General features: G+C 41.0%; 1 protein-coding gene and 1 long non-coding RNA gene across 2 annotated transcripts; one reads left to right on the top strand and one right to left on the bottom strand.

Annotated features, from left to right (window-relative positions):
* Positions 1 to 253: 253 nt before the first annotated feature.
* Positions 254 to 18,536, bottom strand: LOC117529824. Its single transcript, XR_004566115.1, has 3 exons — positions 18,525 to 18,536; positions 18,410 to 18,419; positions 254 to 335 (listed from the first exon to the last, which is right to left on the bottom strand). It is a non-coding gene; the product is annotated as an uncharacterized LOC117529824 (long non-coding RNA).
* A 2,223-nt stretch (positions 18,537 to 20,759) lies between these two features.
* LOC117529596 (sperm acrosome membrane-associated protein 6-like) lies at positions 20,760 to 22,856 on the top strand. The gene is made up of 8 exons (XM_034192423.1): positions 20,760 to 20,954; positions 21,060 to 21,146; positions 21,267 to 21,338; positions 21,669 to 21,692; positions 21,973 to 22,050; positions 22,184 to 22,287; positions 22,387 to 22,543; positions 22,659 to 22,856. The coding sequence occupies exons 1-8, from the start codon at positions 20,855 to 20,857 to the stop codon at positions 22,841 to 22,843; spliced, it is 807 nt and encodes a 268-aa protein (XP_034048314.1). The 5' UTR covers positions 20,760 to 20,854; the 3' UTR covers positions 22,844 to 22,856.
* Positions 22,857 to 27,642: the final 4,786 nt, after the last annotated feature.

Consider the following 27,642-nt stretch of genomic DNA (forward strand, 5'->3'; position numbering starts at 1 on the left):
TGAGTCCCCGTCTGTGATTGGTAGATGTCTCAGGGACTGTGTGTTTTCATTTGACCTTTTCTGCATAAATGACACTGTTGGATTGTTTACTTGGAAAATTGTCTCGTCTTTTCCAGCCCGACATTTACCTTTTGGTCATTTGTGGGGCCATTATTGTAGGAAAAGTATTTGCAAATGTGTATTTTGATCTCTTCGATAGACCAGCCAGGCTTAAAAAGACAGCGGTGAGCGATGTCATTGGTGCTTGTGCCGTCTGATGGTATGAAGCTGTTTAACCACAGAGGCACACAGACAAGTCTCCGCACAAGTACAAATCACTTCACGCATTTACAGATCTAAGGGCCCTGTCCCACCTTAGCAGGATTTGCGAATGGATTGCGCACAAAATTGGCCCATATTCACCAAACATCCGCAATATCCGTGTAACATGCCTGTATGAGTCGGCCGTCATCCGAACATGCCCATGATCATCCGCAGAGGCACACATGTCCGCAGCCAGGATTTTTGAGTAGCTCAAAAATCTGGATGCGGATAATATCCGCCTTACATACTCCATACATACTCAATTCATACAATACATACTCACTCTATGCGCTGTATATCTGCCGTTAACCGGTGATTTCCGCAACTGACAGGGATTTGTGGCTTGGCAGCGGACCGGGACAGTGTGTAAAACAGATATATATCGTGCCCATCATGTCCACATCACAAACTAAAATAAGTTGTAGCGAATGCATACAGATTGGCCACGAATAAAGCGTTGTTATTACATCTGCTTTGCAGCTGACTTACGGACAATCTGTGAATGCATAACAAACACGACACATAAACCCAAACTATTATATGTGGCAGAAAGTGACATACCTGCCAGTCAGTGCCGGTCCAGTTGTGTAAATCCACAACCATGTAATAGCTGCTGCAATCCAGGACATTTATTTAACACCAACAAAAGGGAGAGTTGCTGTTTAGCCACAACTCACTCTGAAGTCTGTTTTCTGTGAAACTCTCAAAAAAACAAACACCGTCTCACACCCCGAGCGGCTTCCCCCCTCCCGCTCCCCAAACTCATGAACAGTTAACCCTCACATGACAAAATCAACATTAACTGAGTCAATCAATCAATCAATCAATCAATCAATCAATCAATCAATCAATCAATCAGTCAATTTTATTTATATAGCGCCAAATCACAACAAACAGTTGCCCCAAGGCGCTTTATATTGTAAGGCAAGGCCATACAATAATTATGTAAAAACCCCAACGGTCAAAACGACCCCTTGTGAACAAGCACTTGGCGACAGTGGGAAGGAAAAACTCCCTTTACAGGAAGAAACCTCTAGCAGAACCAGGCTCAGGGAGGGGCAGTCTTCTGCTGGGACTGGTTGGGGCTGAGGGAGAGAACCAGGAAAAAGACATGCTTTGGAGGGGAGCAGAGATCAATCACTAATGATTAAATGCAGAGTGGTGCATACAGAGCAAAAAGAGAAAGAAACACTCAGTGCATCATGGGAACCTCCCAGCAGTCTAAGTCTATAGCAGCATAACTAAGGGATGGTTCAGGGTCACCTGATCCAGCCCTAACTATAAGCTTTAGCAAAAAGGAAAGTTTTATGCGTAATCTTAAAAGTAGAGAGGGTGTCTGTCTCCCAGATCTGAATTGGGAGCTGGTTCCACAGGAGAGGAGCCTGAAAGCTGAAGGCTCTGCCTCCCATTCTACTCTTACAAACCCTAGGAACTACAAGTAAGCCCGCAGTCTGAGAGCGAAGCGCTCTATTGGGGTGATATGGTACTATGAGGTCCCTAAGATAAGATGGGACCTGATTATTCAAAACCTTATAAGTAAGAAGAAGAATTTTAAATTCTATTCTAGAATTAACAGGAAGCCAATGAAGAGAGGCCAATATGGGTGAGATATGCTCTCTCCTTCTAGTCCCTGTCAGTACTCTAGCTGCAGCATTTTGAATTAACTGAAGGCTTTTCAGGGAACTTTTAGGACAACCTGATAATAATGAATTACAATAGTCCAGCCTAGACGCAATAAATGCATGAATTAGTTTTTCAGCATCACTCTGAGACAAGACCTTTCTAATTTTAGAGATATTGCGCAAATGCAAAAAAGCAGTCCTACATATTTGTTTAATATGTGCATTGAATGACATATCCAGATCAAACATGACTCCAAGATTTCTCACAGTATTACTAGAGGTCAGGGTAATGCCATCCAGAGAAGGATCTGGTTAGACACCATGTTTCTAAGATTTGTGGGGCCAAGTACAATAACTTCAGTTTTATCTGAGTTTAAAAGCAGGAAATTAGAGGTCATCCATGTCTTTATGTCTGTAAGACAATCCTGCAGTTTAGCTAATTGGTGTGTGTCCTCTGGCTTCATGGATAGATAAAGCTGGGTATCATCTGTGTAACAATGAAAATTTAAGCAATGCTGTCTAATAATACTGCCTAAGGGAAGCATGTATAAAGTGAATAAAATTGGTCCTAGCACAGAACCTTGTGGAACTCCACAATTAACCTTAGTCTGTGAAGAAGATTCCCCATTTACATGAACAAATTGTAATCTATTAGATAAATATGATTCAAACCACCGCAGCGCAGTGCCTTTAATACCTATGGCATGCTCTAATCTCTGTAATAAAATTTTTTTGGTCAACAGTATCAAAAGCAGCACTGAGGTCTAACAGAACAAGCACAGAGATGAGTCCACTGTCTGAGGCCATAAGAAGATCATTTGTAACCTTCACTAATGCTGTTTCTGTACTATGATGAATTCTAAACCCTGACTGAAACTCTTCAAATAGACCATTCCTCTGCAGATGATCAGTTAGCTGTTTTACAACTACCCTTTCAAGAATTTTTGAGAGAAAAGGAAGGTTGGAGATTGGCCTATAATTAGCTAAGATAGCTGGGTCAAGTGATGGCTTTTTAAGTAATGGTTTAATTACTGCCACCTTAAAAGCCTGTGGTACATAGCCAACTAATAAAGACAGATTGATCATATTTAAGATCGAAGCATTAATTAATGGTAGGGCTTCTTTGAGCAGCCTGGTAGGAATGGGGTCTAATAGACATGTTGATGGTTTGGAGGAATTAACTAATGAAAATAACTAAGACAGAACAATCGGAGAGAAAGAGTCTAACCAAATACTGGCATCACTGAAAGCAGCCAAAGAGAATGATATGTCTTTGGGATGGTTATGAGTAATTTTTCTCTAATAGTTAAAATTTTATTAGCAAAGAAAGTCATGAAGTCATTACTAGTTAAAGGAATACTCAGCTCAATAGAGCTCTGACTCTTTGTCAGCCTGGCTACAGTGCTGAAAAGAAACCTGGGGTTGTTCTTATTTTCTTCAATTAGTGATGAGTAGTAAGATGTCCTAGCTTTACGGAGGACTTTTTTTTTATAGAGCAACAGACTCTTTTTCCAGCCTAAGTGAAGATCTTCTAAATTAGATGATAAGATGATAATGCATCTTGCCATAGAGCAAAAACTGTGAAAACATACCTTGCAAAAAGACACATAGGGTCAATGTCATGGCCTGCAAATAGTCCGGATCTTAATCCAATTGAAAATCTTTGGTGGAAGTTGAAGAAAATGGTCCATGACAAGGCTCCAACCTGCAAAGCTGATCTGGCAACAGCAATCAGAGAAAGTTGGAGCCAGATTGATGAAGAGTACTGTTTGTCAATCATTAAGTCCATGCCTCAGAGACTGCAAGCTGTTATAAAAGCCAGAGGTGGTGCTACAAAATACTAGTGATGTGTTGGAGCGTTTTGTTTTTCATGATTCCATAATTTTTTCCTCAGAATTGAGTGATTCCATATTTTTTTCCCTCTGCTTGGTCTAAAAAAGTAACCGTTACTGACTGCCACAATTTTTTTTCCTGATTTCTTATAGTGTTTCTTAAAGCCAGAAAGTTGCCATTTGAAATGACTTTAGTTTTGTGTCATGTCTGTGATCTGCTTTTTTTCTACAAAATTAAACAACTGAATGAACATCCTACGAGGACGGTGATTCCAAAATTATTGCCAGGGGTTGTATGTATACAGTAGTGTTCAGAATAATAGTAGTGCTATGTGACCAAAAAGATTAATCCAGGTTTTGAGTATATTTCTTATTGTTACATGGGAAACAAGGTACCAGTAGATTCAGTAAATTCTCACAAATCCAACAAGACCAAGCATTCATGATACACACACTCTTAAATCTATGAAATTAAGCTATTAGTAAAAAAAAGTAGAACAGGGGGTGTTCACAATAATAGCATTGTGGCATTCAGTCAATGAGTTCATCAATTTTGTGGAACAAACAGGTTTGAATCAGGTGTCCCCTATTTAAGGATGAAGCCAGCATCTGTTGAACATGCTTTTCTCTTTGAAAGCCTGAGGAAAATGGGACGTTCAAGACATTGTTCAGAAGAACAGCGTAATTTGATTAAAAAGTTGATTGGAGAGGGAAAAACTTTTTTGCAGGTGTAAAAAATTATAGGCTGTTCATCTACAATGCTCTCCAATGCTTTAAAATGGACAAAACAAACAAACAAACAAACAAAAAAAAAAACAGACCTGCGTGGAAGAAAATGGAAAACCACCATCAAAATGGATACAGGATCCAATCCAATCCAAATCCAATCGTAGGGCAGATTCACCTCACGTGACACACCAAAGATTGTTTTTAGGAGTGATGTGTTCCTTGTTTATTATAGTTTGCTGTGAGTTTTGAATAAATGTGTGGAAAATTATTTACCACTTTACTTTTCCTTTCTTATTTCTGATTGTAAACCTTTATTACATTTATAAAACACAACTATATATATTTTGAAAGTACAGGTTGTCCTGAAAAAAAAAAGAGACATAAAACTTGATTGTGGGATGCAGGGAGAGCTGTAACAGCAATAATAAAACATTTATGACAGGCGAGTGAACTGTCCAAAAAATGCCTTCGGGCCCCAGAGGGTTAACCACTGAATCTGAAACATAATGGTAGATGCAGGAAACGACATGGAATAAGTCTCTTTGCCAAATGTTATTCCATGTGAAGTCATTGACTCTATGGCCTTGGGGGAGGTTTGCGCTCTCCGTGTGCTTCTAGTTTATGGTCTTCTCCTTTTTCTGCCCCTGACCAAGGCAGCATCTACAGTAATAGTAGTGCTATGTGACTAAAAAGATCTAGGTTTTGAGTATATTTCTTATTGTTACATGGGAAACAAGGTACCAGTAGATTCTCACAAATCCAACAAGACCAAGCATTCATGATATGCACACTCTTAAGGTTATGAAATTGGTCTATTAGTAAAAAAAGTAGAAAAGGGGGTGTTCACAATAATAGTAGAGTGGCATTTAGTCAGCGAGTTCGTCAATTTTGTGGAAGAAACAGGTGTGAATCAGGTGTCCCCTATTTAAGGATGAAGACAGCACCTGTTGAACATGCTTTTCTCTTTGAAAGCCTGAGGAAAATGGGACGTTCAAGACATTGTTCAGAAGAACAGCGTAGTTTGATTAAAAAGTTGATTGGAGAAGTGAAAACTTATATGCAGGTGCAAAAAATTATAGAAGAATGGATAGAAGAATAGCCAGAATGGCAAAGGCTCACCCACTGATCAGCTCCAGGATGATCAAAGACAGCCTGGAGTTACCTGTAAGTGCTGTGACAGTTAGAAGACGCCTGTGTGAAGCTAATTTATGTGCAAGAATCCCCCGCAAAGTCCCTCTGTTAAATAAAAGACATGTGCAGAAGAGGTTACAATTTGCCAAAGAACACATCAACTGGCATAAAGAGAAATGGAGGAATATTTTGTGGACTGATGAGAGTAAAATTGTTCTTTTTGTGTCCAACGACCGCAAACAGTTTGTGAGACGACCCCCAAACTCTGAATTCAAGCCACAGTTCACAGTGAAGACAGTGAAGCATGGTCGTGGAAACATCATGATATGGGCATCTTTCTCCTACTATGGTATTGGGCCTATATATCACATACCAGGTATCATGGATCATTATGGATGTCAAAATACTTGAAGAGGTCATGTTGCCTTATGCTGAAGAGGACATGCCCTTGAAATTGTTGTATGGCTGGGGGGCCTGGCTGCCTTTTTGTTTCTGTCTTTTGTTTTTCCTTCCAGGTGGCTTGCATTTGGGACTGAGTGGCTGTGTTGCTGAGGTTATCAGGACCTCACCCTGATCACCTGCGGCTCGTCAGGACTCACAGCTGTGGTGCATCTATATGGATTGGAACATGGTGGCATTTAAGACTGGAGTATACAGTGTGTATTTGCCAGAGACTCGACCTTGTGACCAGACGGGTGAGATCGTCGTCTCGGGAGCCATCTCATCATCAGTGGATGCAGAGAACGTCCAGGGTTTGATGCACGGTCTGTGAAAGAGGAGGGGGTGAGGTCTCACGCTCATCAGCACACTTCCTGAGGTACGTTAGATTTTGTGACTAACGTTTATACAGTCAGTAAATGTGGTGTCCCTCACACCTTATTATATTGAGCTGTACGTTAGTCATGTATCGGCTTCCACTGCAGTGGAGTTTTGTGAACTGGATGTTCCATGCCTGCAGGTTGGGAAGCTGATTAGTAATTAAGCCAGGAAGTGTTTGCTGTTTATGTACACCTTTGAGTGGTCTCTCTGTGTGTAGAGTGTGGACTCACATAATGGTTCCTTCTTTCACAGACTCGGTTTGTTGCGGCCACCTGGGGGGTGTCGGCGGGGTCCTTGGGTCCAAACGGCTTCTGGCTCCGGACCGTTAGCGCTGCTGGGAGCGCACCGTATCACCACCACGCCAGACCGCACACTCTTTTGTTGTTTTGTATCACATCACTGTTATGTATTAAATTCAGTTAGCCTTTGTACCGTGCTCTGCTTATTTCATACTGGGTCCTTCAAACGCTGGTCGGTTCTCCGAGCTGCGTCCGACACATAACAGAAATGGGTGTTTCAACAAGACAATGACCCCAAGCACACTAGTAAACAAGCAAAATCTTGGTTCCAAACCAACAAAGTTAATGTTTTGGAGCGGCCTGCCCAATCCCCGGAAATCCAAATCTAAATCCAATTGAGAACTTGTGGGGTGACATAAAAAAAAAGCTGTTTCTGAAGCAAAACCAAGAAATGTGAATGAATTGTGGAATGTTGTTAAAGAATCTTGGAGTAGAGTAACAGCTGAAAGGTGCCACAAGTTGGTTGACTCCATGCCTTGCAGATGTGAAGAAATAATGAAAAACTGTGGTTATACAACTAAATACTAGTTTAGTGATTCACAGGATTGCTAAAAAAGCAGTTTGAACATAATAGTTTTGTGTTTGTAGCATCAACAGCAGATGCTACTATTATTGAGAACATCCCTTCTACATTTTTTTTTAACTAATAGCCCAATTTCATAGCCTTAAGAGTGTGCATATCATGAATGCTTGGTCTTGTTGGATTTGTGAGAATCTACTGGTACCTTGTTTCCCATGTAACAATAAGAAATATACTCAAAACCTGGATTAATCTTTTTAGTCACATAGCACTACTATTATTCTGAACACTACTGTACATCTGGAGTTGGTCCCCGGGTGCCGGAGTGTGGCTGCCCACTGCTCCTAGTGGTTGGATGGTATCTAACTGTAATTAGAATGGGTTAAATCCAGATGATCAGTTTTGTTGTATGTATGTACAGGGTGGGCCAATAAAATGTTACAACGTTTTTAATTCGTACAATTAGAGAGCGTACTGCAACAACCCACAGACCATTGAGGCCCTGAAGACCAACATCTGTCAGGAAATTCGGAGAATCCCTCTTGAGATGTGTGGCAATGTCATCACAAACTTCAATGTGCGTGTTGCAGCTGTAATCCAAATGAAGCAGCAGGACCTTCGTGGCCGGGACGACGGTGGGGGATCGAACCCACGCGGCTCGCACCAAAAGACCGTTCCTCTACCAGGTCAGCCAAAGGGGAACTCCCCGTTAGCCAAGCTAGCGGGAACGTCTTTTCAATTGGGACCCGGGACTTTCATCCCGCTACACAAAGAAAAGCAGCGTGGATCGAACATGCCATCAATTATTGAACTATGCAGAAAACAAGAGACAAAGTGGGAAACCTTTGGTATCAAATGTTAATTTGATGCTTGTTACAAGTCTGTAAATAAAACTTTCAAATAAGTTCTCATTTCAAAAACTTGTGTACGATCAATAAGTGGTAACATTTCATTGGCCCACCCTGTATATATGTGCAATGACAATAAAGATTCTATTATTCTATTCATATCTCCAAGGACTGCGTATGCACTTTAAATTACTTTGAATAAGCTCAATGTTGAATCACTGCTGAATTTGCATAAGTCAAAATGCGACCACCAGGTACCTCACTGACCACATTCTACTGTCTGCTGTATTAGGCCCCATAAAAAAAAACATTCATTTATCATCCCCGCCCGCATACCAAAATCGGCCCGCCTCAATTTTTTTTGGGACAAATTTCATTGATGGCGATACGTCTGGTGCAATAACTGGCACAACCGCTAGATGGCGAGTATGCTTTAGCTGAAGATGGCTGAAGTTTATTTACCAAGCTGGACCTGGTCTCGCCAACCGAACAGTCCACCTTAAAAATTGGTCAACCTTTTGCATCTGCGCATGCGTCATTAGCCGCGGTACATGGATTTAAACTTCGTTTCTGCTTCAAACTGCACTCATCATCTGTCTCAGCAACATACGAGGTCTGTGAGAAAAGTATCCGACCTTTTTATTTTATGCAAAAAATATATGGATTTGATTCATATGTTTTTACGTCAGCCAAGCTTGAACCTTCGTGCGCATGCATGAGTTTTTTCACGCCTGTTGGTTGCGTCATTCGCCTGTGGGCAGGCTTTGAGTGAGCACCGGTCCACCCCTCTCGTCGTTTTTTCATTGTGAGGAAATGGCGGAATAATTTGGGCTTTGATCCATCAGAATTTTTTCAGAAACTGTTAGAGACAGGCAGCTGGAAACCATTCGGAAAATTCACATGGCTTTCGGTGAAAATTTTATGGGCTTCACAGAGATTAAGGAGTGTTACTACAGCTTTAAGGATGGGCCACAATGGCCCAGCTCTCCACAATTTCTCTTATACTCACTCGACTGTGCTATGAGCATTCTGACAGTTAGTGTGACTCGGGGGTGTTGACTCATTTAAACTAACATATTCATCCTGCTGTAACCTGGTTTCTATAAGGTAGAATAAATCAATATGTTGATCAATTATTATATCATTTACTGCTCCATCCAAAGTGGGATGGATGTCGTCTCTCCTAACAAGACCAGGTTTTCCCCAGAAGCTTTGCCAATTATCTATGAAGCCCACCTCATTTTTTGGACACCACTCAGACAGCCAGCAATTCAGGGAGAACATGCGGCTAAACATGTCACTGGGCCCCTCCCCAATCGGGGAGTGGACCAGAGAAAACTACAGAGTCCGACATTGTTTTTGCAAAGTTACACACTGATTCAATGTTAATTTTAGTGACCTCCGATTGGCGTAACCGGGTGTCATTACTGCCGACGTGAATTACAATCTTACCAAATTTACGCTTAGCCTTAGCCAACAGTTTCAAATTTCCTTCAATATCGCCTGCTCTGGCCCCCGGAAGACAACTGACTATGGTTGCTGGTGTCGCTAACTTCACATTTCTCAAAACAGAGTCACCAATAACCAGAGATTGATCCTCGGCGGGTGTGTCGCCGAGTGGGGAAAAACGGTTAGAAATGTGAACGGGTTGGCGGTGTACACGGGGCTTCTGTTTAGGACTACGCTTCCTCCTTACAGTCACCCAGTCGGCCTGCTTTCCCGGCTGCTCGGGATCTGCCGGAGGGGAACTAACGGCGGCTAAGCTACCTTGGTCCGCACCGACTACAGGGGCCTGGCTAGCTGTAGGATTTTCCACGGTGCGGAGCCGAGTCTCCAATTCGCCCAGCCTGGCCTCCAAAGCTATGAATAAGCTACACTTATTACAAGTACCATTACTGCTAAAGGAGGCCGAGGAATAACTAAACATTTCACACCCAGAGCAGAAAAGTGCGGGAGAGACAGGAGAAGCTGCCATGCTAAACCGGCTAAGAGCTAGTAGCTGCGCTAAGCTAGCGGAGTCCTAAAAACACGCAAAGTGAATAATGTGTAAATAATTTAGAGGTGATTCAGCAGAGGGAGTGCTGTAGTTAAGGCACGTGAAGATTACACTGTGAAACAAATTGTTATCTAGTTAACTAGATCAATCTAACTGCGCAGATTAAACAGCTAACAGATACAGCAAAACACCGCTGTGCTCCGGAACAGGAAGTGATACAATACCGCAGTGAGAGCCAACCACCAGTTGAGGCAACCAACCAATCCAGCATGTGGCTCAGCATGTGGCTTTGTAAACTTGTAGCATCGCCTGCTACATTGATTAGCACTTACATTAGTTATGGACATGTTCTACGGTCTTCTGGGATTTTTATACATTTACTTGCCCATCAAAATAAGCGAACTTCGTCAAGTAATTTTTTAGTGCATGCATGTGCAGTTACACGAGGCACCTCATCTCGACAGAACAACGGCCCCTCGTGTAAAAAAGGAAAGAAAAAAATATATCCTTCATGTGTGGTTTTTGTGGAACTTCACTGATTAAGTGCTTTTCTTCCAAGTGACTCGTTCTCTGCTGCTGCCAGCGTCTGTTAGCAGCTGGTTGTCGGTCCTCCGGGCCGCAGGTCCGACAGATAAAAATCCCCCCTCCGGATGGGGAGGAGAAGGACCGTGGCTCATGGCAACCAGTAAACAGAGCGGAGAGGCATGAAAATTCACATCGTCCCTTCCTCCACAGTCCACACTGACATTGCTGCTGCTTTGATTAAAGCAGAATGGGATGTTGCTTTGACAGTGAGACCATCATATTTCGGCCCCAAAACACGTATTACACAATGTGTGCGTGCGTATGTGTGGTTAAATTTTCCAAATGACGGAAATCCGTCATGGTGACGGAGAACTTTAACCCATGTATTACCCCCAAAACACACCCAGGATTACTGAAGAACTTTGATTGATTTAGACTGTGTGCTATGGATTGTCAAGCTCGGGGCCAAAATATATTTTGAGTAAAACAATGGCTGAATCTCAATTCTCCCCCTTACCCCTTCCCCTCCGTTTTGCGTGGGTACGAGAGACAGAGGGGTGTCTCAATTCTCTGTTTGGAGCGAGGCGGAGGGCTACAAACCCCTTCAAACGGAGTGAATCTGAATGCACACTCCGTTTGGAGGGTAGGAAGAGCTTACCGCTGTCTCCAAAGAAACAAACATGAAAGAGCCGCACAAATGAAACGGCTTTCATTACAAATTACGCTGTTTAGAAAGTTATAACTTGCCAAAAAACTTTACAGGCAATTGCCTGTTACAGCAACATGTATGCTGCTGGATGCATGTTGTGTATGTCGTCGTTCTGAAGAATATCGTAATTTTGCTTGTGTGCTGAGGCGTTATAATGCATATACACACGAACACTACGATAACACACTTTTATATCTCACAATGGAGAAAATCATGATAAAGTGTAAGCAGGTTAATTTGTATGTTCATAAATCTTTGGATAATATCAATCCCTGCTGTTGGATTTCAAGGTCTGTAACGTGTGCATTTTGTAAACAAACAGGGAGCCCTGAGCACACTCGTCTCCTAATAAACTTTCAGGCAGAAAATGAGGAGAAGTTTCATCAATGGGAATAAGTTGGAAAATATATACAGACACAGTGTTACAAGATTTTCTGTTCTTAACACGCCGTGAACATGGTGAGTGTTTAACCAGCAACTTACAGGTTAAATGAGGTTTTTAAAGCTACAGTGTGCAGGATTTAGGGCTGTTCACATGTTCAATAGTGTATAATTACCTGCAACAAGTGTAAGAACTTTCATTTTAATCAAATGGAGGATCAAACATATTGATTATCACATGAGAAGCCATGAACCAAAAACACGGCAGGAAAAAAAAAAATCAGGATCAGTGATGGCATAAAAAGGTTCAGCCTTTTGGGGATGCACCACAAAATGTGTGGTGCATTATGAAGCGCAAAATATGACAACAGAGACTCTGGACTGTTGAACAACTGAAGTCGTACATCAAGCAAGAATGGGAAATAATTTCACCTACCCATTTTTATTTACATTTTACACAACGTTCCAACTTCATTGGAATTGGGGTTGTACCAAGTTTTAACATAATATATGAGAGACATGCATATAAAGTGGCATTTCATATACCGGTGTATCAAAAAAGGGTGAACTTGTAATGCTTAATTAATTTTTATTAACATCAGATGTAATTTCTTGGAGAAGACCTATCAAGACAATCTTTGTGTCATATTAAAACTTAGGATGTTCTCTTTCCAGTGATATGTATTTCATAACATTTGCACATAAATCAAGGAACTTCTGGTCTGTTAAAATAATTTTGTCAGGGGTGAACTCGGCGGTGGTGATTCAATAAACATACAAATTGCTAATATATTTGTCATTCTTGTGTTAGTTTTTGATTCTGCCAACACGTGTCACTAGATGAGAAGCCACACATCAAGGTCAAGGTGAAAAAATTGAAGTCATGTGCTTGATTGCAAGCTATAATTAATCCATTTTCTCTTCATTATTTCCACATTGTTCTTGATCAAACAAGGTTAGAAGTATTCTTTAATTTATAGAGCCCACATTTGTCACATATATGAAGTATATAATCCCTGCTGAGAGTATCCTATATGTTGGAATTGATATTAATTCCCAACACAAGTAGCTGACTATAGTACTATCAATGAACTTGGTAATCAGAGTTCTAAGGTATGGAACAACACAACATGCAATCAATGTCATTACTAAGAACACAAACAAAAATATCATAGCAATCTTGATCATCCATTGTCTCCAACCTTCTGAAAATAACCAGTTAAATAATCCCCCTTCATCTTGCACATATCCCTTTTCAATTGCATCCCGAATTTGAGTCAGATTAGCTTTGGCTTGAGCAATGACACCACTGTTACCTGAATTGTCTGGAATGAATGTACAACAGTCAGGTCCCACAATTACCTTCAACCAGATCCAGTCTCCTGGATCTATTTTCGGCACTCAACCCAAAACACAGTAAGTTATAGTTAGCATTATAGATACAGTTAGCATTTATGTTTTTCATGTGTGCTATAAATTTAAGCATTTTTAACTGAAATTTAAAGGTGGAGTCCACTTTGATTTTTTTAACAAAAATTGATGAAATTGACTTTCTGTTGACATGTAGTTACTGTAAAATACCATTAATTTTTGTGGTACACAGCAAAATTACAGCAAATTTTATTGTGAGTAAACTATTTGGTGGGGGGGTGCAATTTTTTGACAATAACAATAATTTAGGTCGTCATTATCACATTTACTATAAAAAATAAAATGCTTTAATATATTGCAAAGAAAAGGTCATGTGACAGTGATGAAGTCACAAACAGAGATCACCCCCCTTTATGACAAATGAGGATAACAAAGACAAAAACTTTCATGTAATGCATTTAGTTTAAGTCAGACATCCACAGAGAGAGCAGACAACTGTTTTACCTAACAGCTATTTACTGCACTCAACCAAAAACACAGTAAGTTATAGTTAGCATTATAGATACAGTTAGCATTCATGTATTTCATGTGTGCTATAAATTTAAGCCTTTATAACTGAAATTTAAAGGTGGAGTCCACTTTGATTTTTTTTTTTTTTAATTGATGAAATTTACTTTCTGTTGACATCTAGTCACGGTAAAATACCTTTAATTTCTGTGGTACACAGCAAAATTACAGCAAATTTTATTGTGAGTAAACTATTTGGTGGGGGGGGGGGGGGCAATTTTTGGACAATAACAATAATTTAAGTCGTCATTATCACATTTACTATAAAAAAATTTAAGGTTTCATTATACTGCAAAGAGGAAAAAGTCATGTGACACTGATGATGTTATAAAGAGAGATCACCACCTTTATGACATTTGAGGGTAACAAAGACAAAAACTTTCATGTAATGCATTTAGTTTAAGTCAGACATCCACAGAGAGAGCAGACAGTAGTTTTAGTCAACAACTATTTACTGCACTCAACCCAAAACAGTAAGTTATAGTTAGCATTATAGATACAGTTAGCATTTATGTATTTCATGTGTGCTATAAATTTAAGCCTTTATAACTGAAATTTAAAGATGGAGTCCACTTTGATTTTTTTTTAACAAAAATTTATGAAATTTAGCTGCTTTCTGTTGACATCTAGTCACTGTAAAATACCATTAATTTCTGTGGTACACAGCAAAATTACAGCTAATTTTAATGTGAGTAAACTATTTGGCGGGGCGGGGGGGGGGAGCAATTTTTGGACAGTAACAATAATTTAAGTTGTCATTATCACATTTACTATAAAAAATTTAAGGCTTCAATATACTGCAAAGAGAAAAAGTCATGTGACAGTGATGATGTCACAAAGAGAGATCACCACCTTTATGACATTTGAGGATAACAAAGACAAAAACTTTCATGTAATGCATTTAGTTTCAGTCAGACATCCACAGAGAGAGCAGACAACTGTTTGACTCAACAACTATTTTCTGCACTGAACCCAAAACACAGTAAGTTATAGTTAGCATTATAGTTACAGTTAGCATTTATGTACGAGGTCTTTTAGAAAAGTATCTGACCTTTTTATTTTTTGCAATAACTTTATGGATTTGAATCACGTGTGACTGCATCAGCCAAGCTTGAACCATCGTGTGCATGCGTGAGTTTTTTCACGCCTGTCGGTTGCGTCATTCACCTGTGAGCACGCTTTGAGTGAGCACTGGTCCTCCCTCGTCGGATTGTCATTGTGAAGAAAATGTCTGAACGGCTGGAGCAGCGCTGCATCAAATTTTTCCAGAAACTGTGAGAGACAGCCAGGTGGACACAATTCGGAAAATTCAGATGGCTTTCAGGGATGATTTTATGGGCATCACACAGATTAAGGAGTGGTACAGCTGGTTTAAAGATGGTGCACAATGGCAGAGGGCGCGCCGCGCTCCGAGCGGCGATCGACAGGCTGAAACGACCAGATCATTTCCAAACTGAATGCTGTGTTGATCCGGGACGTCGTCTGACTACCACAGAAATGGCAGAAAAGGTGGACATAGCACTTTCCCGGCACATTACACTGTTAAAGGAGATTTTGTCATGAAAACAGGAGTGGAGGAATTCGCCACGGAGCCGCTAATGGCGCGGAATGAAAGCACCTCCGTGTTGGTCTCACAGGACATGTTGTGACATGTTCAGCTCTTCGACACTTTCTCGGATACTCACTCGACTGAAAAGCCACCCAAAGCCGTCTGAATCTGAATGGTGGAAGAGCTGGGCATGTCCCGTGAGACTTCCAACACAGAGGTACTTTTTGTTGTGCGCCATTAGCGGCTATGTCCTGACGCGCGAATTCCGCCGTACGTCTTTCATTACAAAATCTCCTGTAACAGTGTAATGTGCAGAAAAAGTGCTATGTCCACCTCTCTTGCCATTTCTCTGGTAGTCAGACGATGTCCTGGATCAACACAGCCTTCACTTTGGAAATGATCTGGTCGTTTCAGCCTGTCGATGGCCGCTCGAAGCGCGGCGCGCCCTCAGCCACTGTGGGCCGTCTTTAATCTGGTTGTAATGCTGCTTAATCTGTGTGATGCCCATAAGATCTTCACCGAAAGCCATCTGAATTTTCCGAATGGTTTCCACCTGGCTGTCTCTCACAGTTTCTGAAAAAAATTTCATGCAGCAAAGCGGCAGTCGCTCAGCCATTTTCCTGACAATGAAAATCCGCCGAGGGGGCTGGACCACTCCTCCCACAAAGCGTGCTCACAGGCGAATGACGCAACCGACAGGCGTGAAAAAACTCACGCATGCGCACGAAGATTCAAGCTTGGCTGATGCAATCATACGTGATTCAAATCCATAAAGTTATTGCAAAAAATAAAAAGGTCCGAAAATTTTCTAACAGACCTCGTATTTCATGTGTGCTATAAATTAAAGCATTTTTAACTGAAATTTAAAGGTGGAGTCCACTTTGATTTTTTTTTTTTTTTAATTGATGAAATTTACTTTCTGTTGACATCTAGTCACTGTAAAATACCTTTAATTTCTGTGGTACACAGCAAAATTACAGCTAATTTTATTGTGAGTAAACCATTTGGTGGGGGGGGCAAATTTTGGACAATAACAATAATTTAAGTTGTCATTATTACATTTACTATAAATTTAAGGTTTCAATATACTGCAAAGAGAAAAAGTCATGTGACAGTGATGATGTCACAAAGTGAGATCACCCCCCTTCTTGACAAATGAGGACAACAAAGACAAAAACTTTCCTGTAATGCATTTAGTTTAAGTCAGACATCCACAGAGAGAGCAGACAACTGTTTTACTCAACAGCTATTTACTGCACTCAACCAAAAACACAGTAAGTTATAGTTAGCATTATAGTTACAGTTAGCATTTATGTACGAGGTCCTTTAGAAAAGTATCTGACCTTTTTGTTTTTTGCAATAACTTTATGGATTTGAATCACGTGTGATTGCATCAGCCAAGCTTGAACCTTCGTGCGCATGCGTGAGTTTTTTCATGCCTGTCGGTTGCGTCATTCGCCTGTGAGCACGCTTTGAGTGAGCACTGGTGCTCCCCCCTCGTCGGATTTTCATTGTGAGGAAAATGTCTGCTGGAGCAGCGCTGCATCAAATTTTTCCAGAAACTGTGAGAGACAGCCAGGTGGACACAATTCGGAAAATTCAGATGGCTTTCAGGGACGATTTTATGGGCATCACACAGATTAAAGATATCAAGAAGGTGTTTTGTCTCATTAACCGGGTTAATGAGGCAAAAAGCCTTCCTGATATCTTTATCCTGAACAGCAAAGATATAGAGGAACATAATAAAACAAGTTTCAATGAAATCCAAAGGAAGTGCACCGAGATATGGCCAAATGTAAATCACCAAAATTCTACGTTCTTAACAAAAAGATCGCCACCTATGCAAAAGCACCCTAACTAAGCCACCGCCATTTATGCAAATTTGGAAAGAACTTGTCCCAGTGTATCCAAATATGCATAAATGAGCAAGGCTTATTCAGGGTGCAGGCCCTGGGAGGGTCCCAAATGTAGCCCAAAATGCCAAAAGTGCCTTGAAAAATATAACGCTAAATGGGAGAAGTCCATCCATACATTCATATACCATAAGATCAATGAGGCTTTAAGAGGGCACACAAACATATTCAAAGGTCAAAATCCACATTTTGACTATGTCACTGTTTTGGCCCCTTTAACCCCTACCCTAAAAAGGGCCATAATTTTCCTCCCGAAGGAATTTTTGGATAAAAAAAAAAAGTAATTTTTGTACATTTGGACAATACATCTTCTCCTAAAAAAACTTCAGTGGCCTACTGAAACATGATATATCACCACCCATTTGAAAGTTACAGATTTCAGCTCTTAAGAAGTGCCACACAGAAGCACATTTCCAATATGGTCCAGCTTCATTAAAGAAATATTTACGAGCTGCATGGCGCATACGGAACAGTTCCATTTTAAATTATGACCTTAATATTTCATGGGTCCAGTTTTCACAATAACTGTACATGCACATGCATTACATTGCTTGGTGATGGGGAGCTGATAGTCTCATGGTTAAGCACTGGGCTTCAGACTAGAGGATCTTTGGTTCAAAACCCAGCCAGACTGGCCGATCACTAAGGACTCTTGGGAAAGGTCCTCAATCCCCAAGTTGCTCCAGGTGTGTAATCACCCAGGGTTCTGAACACTGGCACCCCACAAGGGTGTGTCTTGTCACCTCTGTTATTTTCCCTTTATACCAACAACTGTACATCAAATTCTGCATGTGTCAAACTACTTAAGTTTGCAGATGACACCACTGTTATAGGTCACATATCCAATGGGGACAAATCTACCTATCGGAGTGAGGTCGATCAGCTAGTGCAGTGGTGTGAAAACAATAACCTAATCCTGAATGCAACCAAAACCAAAGAACTCATAGTTGACTATAGGAAAAAGCCAGACCAGTACGTTCCCATCTCCATTAATGGCCAAGTAGTGGAGTGGGTCCCCTCCTTCCGTTTCTTGGACACCACCATCCATCAGTCTTTATCATGGAATCTGATCACCAGTCTCATTATTTCCAAAGCCCATCAGAGAGTACACTTCCTCCATCAGCTGAGGAAATCTGGGGTCAGTCAAGCAGGCATGACCCTCTTCTATCGTGCTACCATCGAAAATGTGCTCACCTTCTCTATCCTGATCTGGTATGGTAGTGCTTCCAGCCAGGACAAACAACATCTTGAGGGGCTAGTATGCAGGGCCTCTAAAATCATTGGCTGTAGTCTACCTTCCATAGCCTCATACTATAACACCAGGATTTCTAGGAAAGCAAGTAACATCACCTCTGACCCCTCCCATCCAGCACACCATCTATTCACCCTCTTACCATTAGGAAGAGGGACAGAAGTGTCACATGTAAAAACATCACGCTTTAGGGATAGTACTTATCCACCAGCTATTCGTCACCTGAATATGCACTGAGCACTTCATGGTTTACCTCATAACCATGGTCTACCTCTCTGCACTTTATGCACCACTGAATCTTACTTCTGCTATTCTCTGCAGCCATGCTCTTTTCTATGCATATTAGTGTTGTATCTACTTTTTATTTATGTGCCTTTTTTGGCTTCTTGTCTTGTATATGTTGTGTTGTCATTGTGGTGTGAGCACATTCCTGTCAACTGTATTTTATTATATTGGTGAAATGGCTATAATAAACTTGAGCTTGTGTGTTGTAAGCACCTCACATGACAGCACCCTGACATCGGTGTGAATGTGAGGCATCAATGTAAAGCGCTTTCAGCTTCCAATTCAGATGGAAAAAGTATGATATAAATGCAGTCCATTTACCATTGCTTGTAATTTTGTGTTGTTTCAAACAATGCTATTTTAATAATGAATAAATCAAATGAAAACGCTGTATCATGTGTTTGGAAAGACTAAAGCAATTCAGGCCAAAGGTAATTAATCAGACAAAATAATCTTCAGCCTCACTGTCAATTAAAAAAAAAACTATATGCATTGGAAATTATTTTGTCATGTCATATATTAACACATCATAGCATTTCTGTATTATATTGAGGAAATTATTGTTTCAATAGAGTGAAAGAAGTGAATAACTTTAAACAATCGTATGAAAACAGTAGCATTTACAGAAAAGTGCTAAATGAAGCAGGTCACACTAATCGTGTAAGTCGTATGAAAACCGTGTACCAAACTTTAAAAATTCCCAACCAGATCGACATAAAGGAATAAATTACAGTATAATGCCCTGAAATGAAGATTTTATCTTACGCCTTAGACTGAAACCCCGAGTCATAAACCAAAGATTGATTCAGCATATCGAAGCGTGGTTTGTTTTTACTTCTGTTGTCTGTACAACGGTTGCCAACCAGCTTTTAGGTGAAATACTGACACCTGCAGGATTGGAGTGTACATAACGTTTGTTTTCCGAAAGAATTCCCCCCGCCCTCCCCGAAAACACGCTGCCACGTCATACAGCAAAGCGTTTAGTCTAAACGTTAGTGATTAACCATCAACATTTATTTTGTGTGTGTGTGGAAGCAGCAGGTTTTCTGGTTTTCTGTTCCTGTTGCTGTTTTCTGACTCAGTACTGCCATCGCTTGGAGGACAGAGGTAAATGCTCTTGCTTCAAAATACTTCCAAATGTTTACATGATGTTTTTAAATTACGACGGATGTTTTAGAGTTTACACAAACTACTCAACCATGATTTTATTTTATTTTTTCTTCAAAATTGATAGTAGCGTGATATTTGGGCCAAGGTGGAAAATATTAACTTTTTTTTAGTGGATCAGGTATTATCATTATGAGACCTTTGAAAAATGTATTTAGTTTGGTGAAGATTCCTACAAAAGATCCATATTTTGTAGATTAAAAATATGAATTTTAAGGGGGTAAATTGAATGAGTAGTAATTTAAGTGGTCTCTGAACTCGCTCTTTACTCACAAAATAATATTTATTTCTTATGGCATGAACACACAAAATATTTAAACTTAAAGTACTCAGTTTTTGTTTTTGTTTTTTTTATATGTACCCGGCCTTGTTGGTGATTTTAGTACATATTTCAGCATAATGTGAGTTTCAAGAGTGGTTTTGCAGCTTGAGGTTTCATTAAACAGTTGCTACCATTAGCCAAAAAGCTAACCTGCTAATGAAAGAGCTAACTTTGCAAATTAGCTGCACTGTGCTCCATACATGGTGAGTCACAGTGAGATAAAAATACACACAGGTAGGGAGAAAAAAGTGACTATGGACACAATCTGATGAGGATTAACTAAACAGCCTCTGGGGTGCTGAAAAATGAAGCCAACACAGAAGTGCCAAAACCTCCAGTTCCTTGACTGGCCACTTGATGCTGGCTCCAACAGCGAGTCAATCCCTAAGTGACTGGAAAAGGCCAAAGTGATGTTTTGGCTGCTGCAAACTGACGGCTGCTTTTAGGAGAGCGGGTTGGACCGCGGGTCTGCCAGCTGGGTTCTCGGTTTGGATCTGGGTTGGTTTTGTGAGGTGGTGGAGGAGGCAGCAGGCAGCATCGTACAGGTTTCGTGTTTGCACACCAGCACTGAGGCCTTAATGTTTCTGTGTTGATTTTTTGGTTATTTCACAGCTCAAAATGGCGCTGACCACTTTGTTTGTTGTGTACGTGAGCGTCCTGCTCGGTTCCTCCCTCGGCTGCTCCCGGTGTTTCGTCAACCGTGATGATTTCCCCATGATGTGCCAGAAACACCGCCACGACGTCGGCCTGTGTGAGCGGAGAGTGGACCAGTTCTTCACTCACAACCAGAGGGTGATTGAGGCTGGAAAAGTGGGTGCGTACGACTCAGATTTTGTCTTTTTCCTTCAATCCACTCGTCATAAACACTGAGGTGATGAAAGGGTGAAGGTGTCTGATGTCACTCGTGTCCCTTTTGCAGGGTGGGGCTACCACAGACGTCTGGGGGACATCCTCAGACGAGAGATTCTGCCCATTGCGACGGACTTTAAGGACAACTTCCGAGGAGGTAGGAAGGAAATTAGGGTCTGAATTGTTGAATCAGATCATAAACATGAAGTAGTTGGAGAAAACAAAGTGCAGACATTTCAGCAGAATATGTTTGTTTTCCTCCTTTTCCATCCATCAGTGGCAGAGTTGGACAGAAGGCTGCAGACAGCAGCCGAAAACTTCATCACAGCTGCTTCCAAACTGCCTAGAAGTGAGACACGATCACAACTCTCCTACATCTGCTCACATATTGTTTTATCTTGATAATCAACATATTAGCTCTAAATTAATACATATATTATGTATTGTCCTGATTATCATATCATGAAATTCATTTCTATATATTATTTATGAATATATGATCATTTAATATTTGTATTTATATAAATTAGATTGTATCATTTATATCTTATTTTTTATATTGCTATATATTGCTTTATTATATTATTTATATTTGCATAATTTATATACAAAATAAATATTTCAGCATTTCGATTGATTAAAATAAGTGTAACGAAACCATTTTCTTTTCTTTTGACAGAAACCGGATGCGTCCCTCCTTGTGGTGAGTGCTTTAATTTTTTTCATTGCTTCTGTCATAAAGCTACAGTGTGTCGGATTCAGTGTCATCTAGTGGTGAGGTTGCAGATTGCATTATGCCATCACTGATCCTGATTTGTTGCAGGTAATTATACACTATTGAACACTTGAACAGCCCTAAATCCTGCACACTGTAGCTTTAAAAACCTCATTTTAACCTGTAAGTTGCTGGTTAAACACTCGCCATGTTCACGGCGTGTTAAGAACAGAACATCTTGTAACACATGTTGTTTTCCTGCTGTCAGGTTACCAGAACCCAACGGCTGAGTACAGCTGTGCTCGCTGCCGGTACCAGTCCTGTGGGTTCCCTCTGGACTGTCCAGGTACGTATCAGTGTGACGTCACAACGTTCACACAGTCCAGACCTTCAGAACAACACAATCCTTGTTCATTCAACCGTTTTTAGCACAAAGTCAGCAGAGGTAATGTTTAGATTTCCACATGTGTTTGTTTCAGTCGAAAGTCTGCAAGTGATGAAGAACCACATGGCCGAGCTGTGGTGTGACGCCCCGTTCTCTATACGCGGTGAGGTGGTGAGGATCTGGAGTTTTGCAGCAAAGGTACGCGTTGCTCACAGACACCATTCAGGCTCCTTCGTCTGTGAAATGTGTGTGTGCAGCTGTGCAGAGAAGCATCACTGATCTGTGTGTGTGTCACAGGTAAACACCACCAATCTGGCGTCTTTTGAGGAGGTAACGGCGGGGGAGGACAGACTTTTTCATTTCCCGTGTGTCGGACAGGAGCATGAGGGGACGTACCGCTGCCAGGTCGTCGGAGAGGACGGGCCAGTTGTCAGCCTCTACTTTTACCTCACAGGTGCCACCGCTTTGTCACAGTTTGATGTTTAGCTGCTTTTTACCGCTTCATCTCATAAACCGTGTCTCCTTCGAATGTCTCCTTCTCATCACTGTGTCCTCTGTGTCCTTTTAAGTGACCCCGTCCTCTCGTGAAGCGTACTTGCAAGAAGCCCGGGAATTACAGGAGCTGTATGAACAGATTGTGCTGACAGGGGGCGATGTGACGACCACCGGCTCCTCTGACCTGCCGCCGTCTCCTCTGCTGGTCACTGCGTGTCTGTCTGCATTGTTCTTCCTGTTCCTCCTTTCCCTGTGGTAAGTCAACATGATAAATTCCACAAAATACAAACCCACACAATAAACACGCTGCTGCTGGTTTGATGCTTTTTTTAACTGCTTGGAAAATCTTTTCTTATTGGACGATTTTTCTTTTCCTGTTGCAGGGCTCTCTACCTCAGAGTCCGTCCACCTCAGGCCAGAATTAAATATTATTGTGTTCTGCGTCTTGCAGAACACGATCCTGTTTGATCCTGACCCATGAAGCCTGTGTCTGACTCTTCCCACCACCAGAGGGCAGGACTGCATTACTGGTGAGTTATTATTTTACTCAAATACATTTTGGACTCTATATTGTCAGTCCATAGCACACAGTCTAATGCTGCGTTCAAAATCCTCGGAAGGTCAGAGATTTCGCCTGTAGCTTGGGGAAAAATGCCTTGAATGTCTTGTCTGTCTGGAATTTTCACTCACACGTGTGAAAATTGAGCAACCCGAGGTATCTGAGTTGGCATCAAAGCCATGGCAGCTGCATTTGCGACGAGTGAGACAACAGCATTACTAATGTGGAAATGCATGAATTTTACTATATGTAATAAATTTACATTCTGTGTACAAATTAGTTAAGCGAGCGGCACCACATATCAGCAAAAAAAAAAAAACAACAACAAAAACATTTAGCCCTAAAGATAACGTTAGCCTCGCTCTGGCATATATGAACGCACTTTTTCCAGAAGTAGAGTTGTTTTTTTTTATTTCAGGTCTTTCTAAGCTTATGAAGGTTCTGAATGCATGATATGAAATAAATCAGTTATGGGGTCATCTGGCTTTTCTTTTAAGATCTGTGTGAAATTAAAGTTAGCACATTGCTGTTTAGATGGTGGACTCAGAAGTGAGACGTTTTTTGGCGAGGAAACAGATCTGCATGCAAATTGCCAAAGTGCACGTGCACTTACGGTGCCATTATTAGAAATTAAATCATTTATATGTGTCATCAGTCTACTGGCGGACTACTGAATGCATCTGCTTCGGACGTTTATCTGGGCGATAATCAGCAACTGAAAGATTTGAAGTGATTGTAGTAATGGCCGTGAGACAGACTGGCGTCCTGTCCGGGGTGTATCCTGCCTCACGCCCTGTGACTGCTGGGATAGGCTCCAGTCCATGAAGTCGTTGAAAGCCTGGATCTCAATCTTAATCCAGGTCCATCACAAACCCAGATGCTATGGTTCCTCAATCATCTTCCCAAGTGCCCAAGTGATCCTGCAAAGGTCGCAACATCATCTGTGATCAGTCAACCATTCAGTGCCAACAAAGGTGCCTATGCTTCTGGTTTCCACAACCCCAACCAACACCCAATCCATACAGTCTTTGAACAGCACCAGCAGGTGTCAGTACAACATGCAACGTTTTCGTTTTCTGGGATAATAGTTCGAAACAGACGGTTCAAAGGTTTCCTGACATTTTGAAATTATATTTTGAGTCATTTGCAGTACTGATGAAGAGTTTTGGTGTCATCCTCAGCCATACATTCTATTGATTCTTTCATGATTCTACTTTCCTGATTTGTTTGTCTCATATTTGCTGATGTTGTGGTCACCATGTTTTTCCCTGTGGGCGCGACCTTAATGTTAGCTCACATGCAGGCAGGCGCCACATCCAGCAGTAAACATTTATTGGAAGGAGTGTTTTCTTAGTGCAAAATGAAGACTAAAGAGTTCTCAACACCTGTTGAAGGAATATCTTATCCAGAATCAATATATGGGATGTCTTCATAAAAATATTGTTGTATTTTTGCTTTTGCATTGAAAACTTTTGTTTCTAAGTATAAATCTTTTGTTTCATATATAAATTTTGTCCTCTGTTTATGTCTGCAGGTATTACACTGTGGCGTCCCTCATGTTGAAGCAGCTGACTGGCGCCCTGACTCACCCCGTGGTGCAGCTATAGTGCTTACAGAAGTGTGCGCGCCCTTACCACAGCTCCACGTACGCTGCTGTTCTCATTGGCCAAATTGGGCTCCTCTGGTTACTGTGGACCATCTCTTGTGGGACAGTGTCAGCACCTTTTCTGCATGCAGCCATCTGCAGAGATGAAGACCAAGAACGTCCTGAAGAGTCGCTGCACAGATGGTTTCGGCGTGAGACGGGGGGATTACATTTGTATGTGTATACTGCAAGATGCATCCAAAATACAAGCGGAGGACAGACTAAAATCCTCCACAATAACAGAGAACTGATCAAAATGTTTGACGTTGAAGAGTTAATATAATAAAGTGTTTGCTTCACAACCTTGCATATGTCCGTTTCAACTTTTCATCTTTTTTTTGTTGAATCATATATATATATATATATATTGAACACCCTGCGGTTTTGCAAGTTCTCCCAATTAGAAATCATGGAGGGGTCTGAAATTTTCATCTTAGGTGCATGTCCACTGTGAGAGACATAATCTAAAAAAAAAAAAATCCGGAAATCACAAAGTATGATATTTTAATAATTTATTTGCATGTTACTGCTGCAAATAAGTATTTGATCCCCTACCAACCAGCAAGAATTCTGTCTCTCACAGACCTGTTAATTTTTCTTTAAGAAGCCCTCTTATTCTGCACTCTTAACCTGTATTAATTGCACCTGTTTGAACTTGTTACCTGTATAAAAGACACCTGTTCACACACACAATCAATCACACTCCAACCTGTCCACCATAGCCAAGACCAAAGAGCTGTCTAAGGACACCAGGGACAAAACTGTAGACCTGCACAAGGCTGGGATGGACTACAGGACAACAGGCAAGCAGCCTGGTAGAAGACAACAACTGTTATGATTATTTATTAGAAAATGGAAGAAACACAAGATGACTGTCAATCTCCCTTGGTCTGGGATTCCATGCAAGATCTCACTTCTGAGAATTTCTGAGAAAGCTCAGAACTACACAGGAGGACCTGGTCAATGACCTGAAGGGAGCTGGGACCACAGTCACAAAGATTACATTAGTAACACATGATGCTGTCATGGTTTAAAATCCTGCAGGGCAGCAAGGTCTCCCTGCTCAAGCCAGCACATGTCCAGGCCCGTTTGAAGTTCACCAGTGATCATTTGGATGATCCAGAGGAGGCATGGGAGAAGGTCATGTGGTCAGATGAGACCAGAATAGAGCTTTTTGGAATCAACTCCACTTACCATGTTTAGAGGATGTGAACAACCCCAAGAAAACCATCCCAACTGTGAAGCATGGGGGTGGAAACATCATACTCTGGGGGTGCTCTTCTGCAAAAGGGACAGGACGACTGCACCGTATTGAAGGGAGGATGGATGTGGTCATGTATTGTGAGATTTTGGCAAACAACCTCCTTCCCTCAGTAAGAGCATTGAAGATGGGTCATGGCTGGGTCTTCCAGCATGACAATGACCACAAACACACAGCCAGGACAACTAAGGAGGGGCTCCATAAGAAGCATTTCAAGGTCCTGGAGTGGCCTGGCCAGTCTCCAGACCTGAACTCAACAGAAAATCTTTAGAGGGAGCTGAAACTCCAAACCTGAAAGATTTGGAGAAGATCTGTATGGAGGAGTGGACCAAAATCTCTGCTGCAGTGTGTGAAAACCTGGTGAAAAACTACAGGAAATGTTTTACCTCAGTAATTGCAAATAAAGGCTACTGTACCAAATATTAACACTGATTTTCACAGGTGTTCAAATACTTATTTGCAGCAGTAACATACAAATTTATTAAAAAAAAAAATCACACACTGTGATTTCAGGCATTTTTTTTTTTTTTTAGATTATGTCTCTCACAGTGGACATGCACCTTTCAGACCCCTCCATGATTTCTAGGTGGGAGACCTTGCAAAACCGCAGGGTGTTCAAATACTTATTTTCCTCACTGTATATATATATATATATATATATATATATATATATATATATATATAGTCATGATTGCAGCCTTGGTAGTGTTCTGATTCACATTCCATTCCAGGAGGTGGCGATGATGCACATAAACATTGTTTGCTAACCAACACAGAAGAAGAAGTTTTCAAACATGGCATCAGTAGTGGGTGAAGTCTTGTCCTTCAACAAAAACATAAAGGTTTTTTGTGTCAGTTTTACGATTGCCTGCTGCACCAGTTTGTTGTTGTAGTGTAGACGTTTCCGTACTGGAGAACAGCTTTTATTCAGCACAACGGAGGCTTTTCTGGCCGAGTTAGCTTAGTTTAGCCCCACATATGATGACTGTGGTTTGAATGGTTTCCCGCATACTTCACACTGAGCGCCCTCTTGTGGCCATTTCACCTAAACATTAGGTCTCTCTCTTCTAAGTCCCTGTTAGTAAATGATATAATAATTGATCAACATATTGATTTATTCTGCCTTACAGAAACCTGGTTACAGCAGGATGAATATGTTAGTTTAAATGAGTCAACACCCCCGAGTCACACTAACTGTCAGAATGCTCGTAGCACGGGCCGAGGCGGAGGATTAGCAGCAATCTTCCATTCCAGCTTATTAATTAATCAAAAACCCAGACAGAGCTTTAATTCATTTGAAAGCTTGACTCTTAGTCTTGTCCATCCAAATTGGAAGTCCCAAAAACCAGTTTTATTTGTTATTATCTATCGTCCACCTGGTCGTTACTGTGAGTTTCTCTGTGAATTTTCAGAACTTTTGTCTGACTTAGTGCTTAGCTCAGATAAGATAATTATAGTGGGCGATTTTAACATCCACACAGATGCTGAGAATGACAGCCTCAACACTGCATTTAATCTATTATTAGACTCTATTGGCTTTGCTCAAAATGTAAATGAGTCCACCCACCACTTTAATCATATCCTAGATCTTGT

This window comes from Thalassophryne amazonica, chromosome 17 (genome assembly GCF_902500255.1).
Source record: "Thalassophryne amazonica chromosome 17, fThaAma1.1, whole genome shotgun sequence".
Taxonomy (NCBI): Eukaryota; Metazoa; Chordata; class Actinopteri; order Batrachoidiformes; family Batrachoididae; genus Thalassophryne; species Thalassophryne amazonica.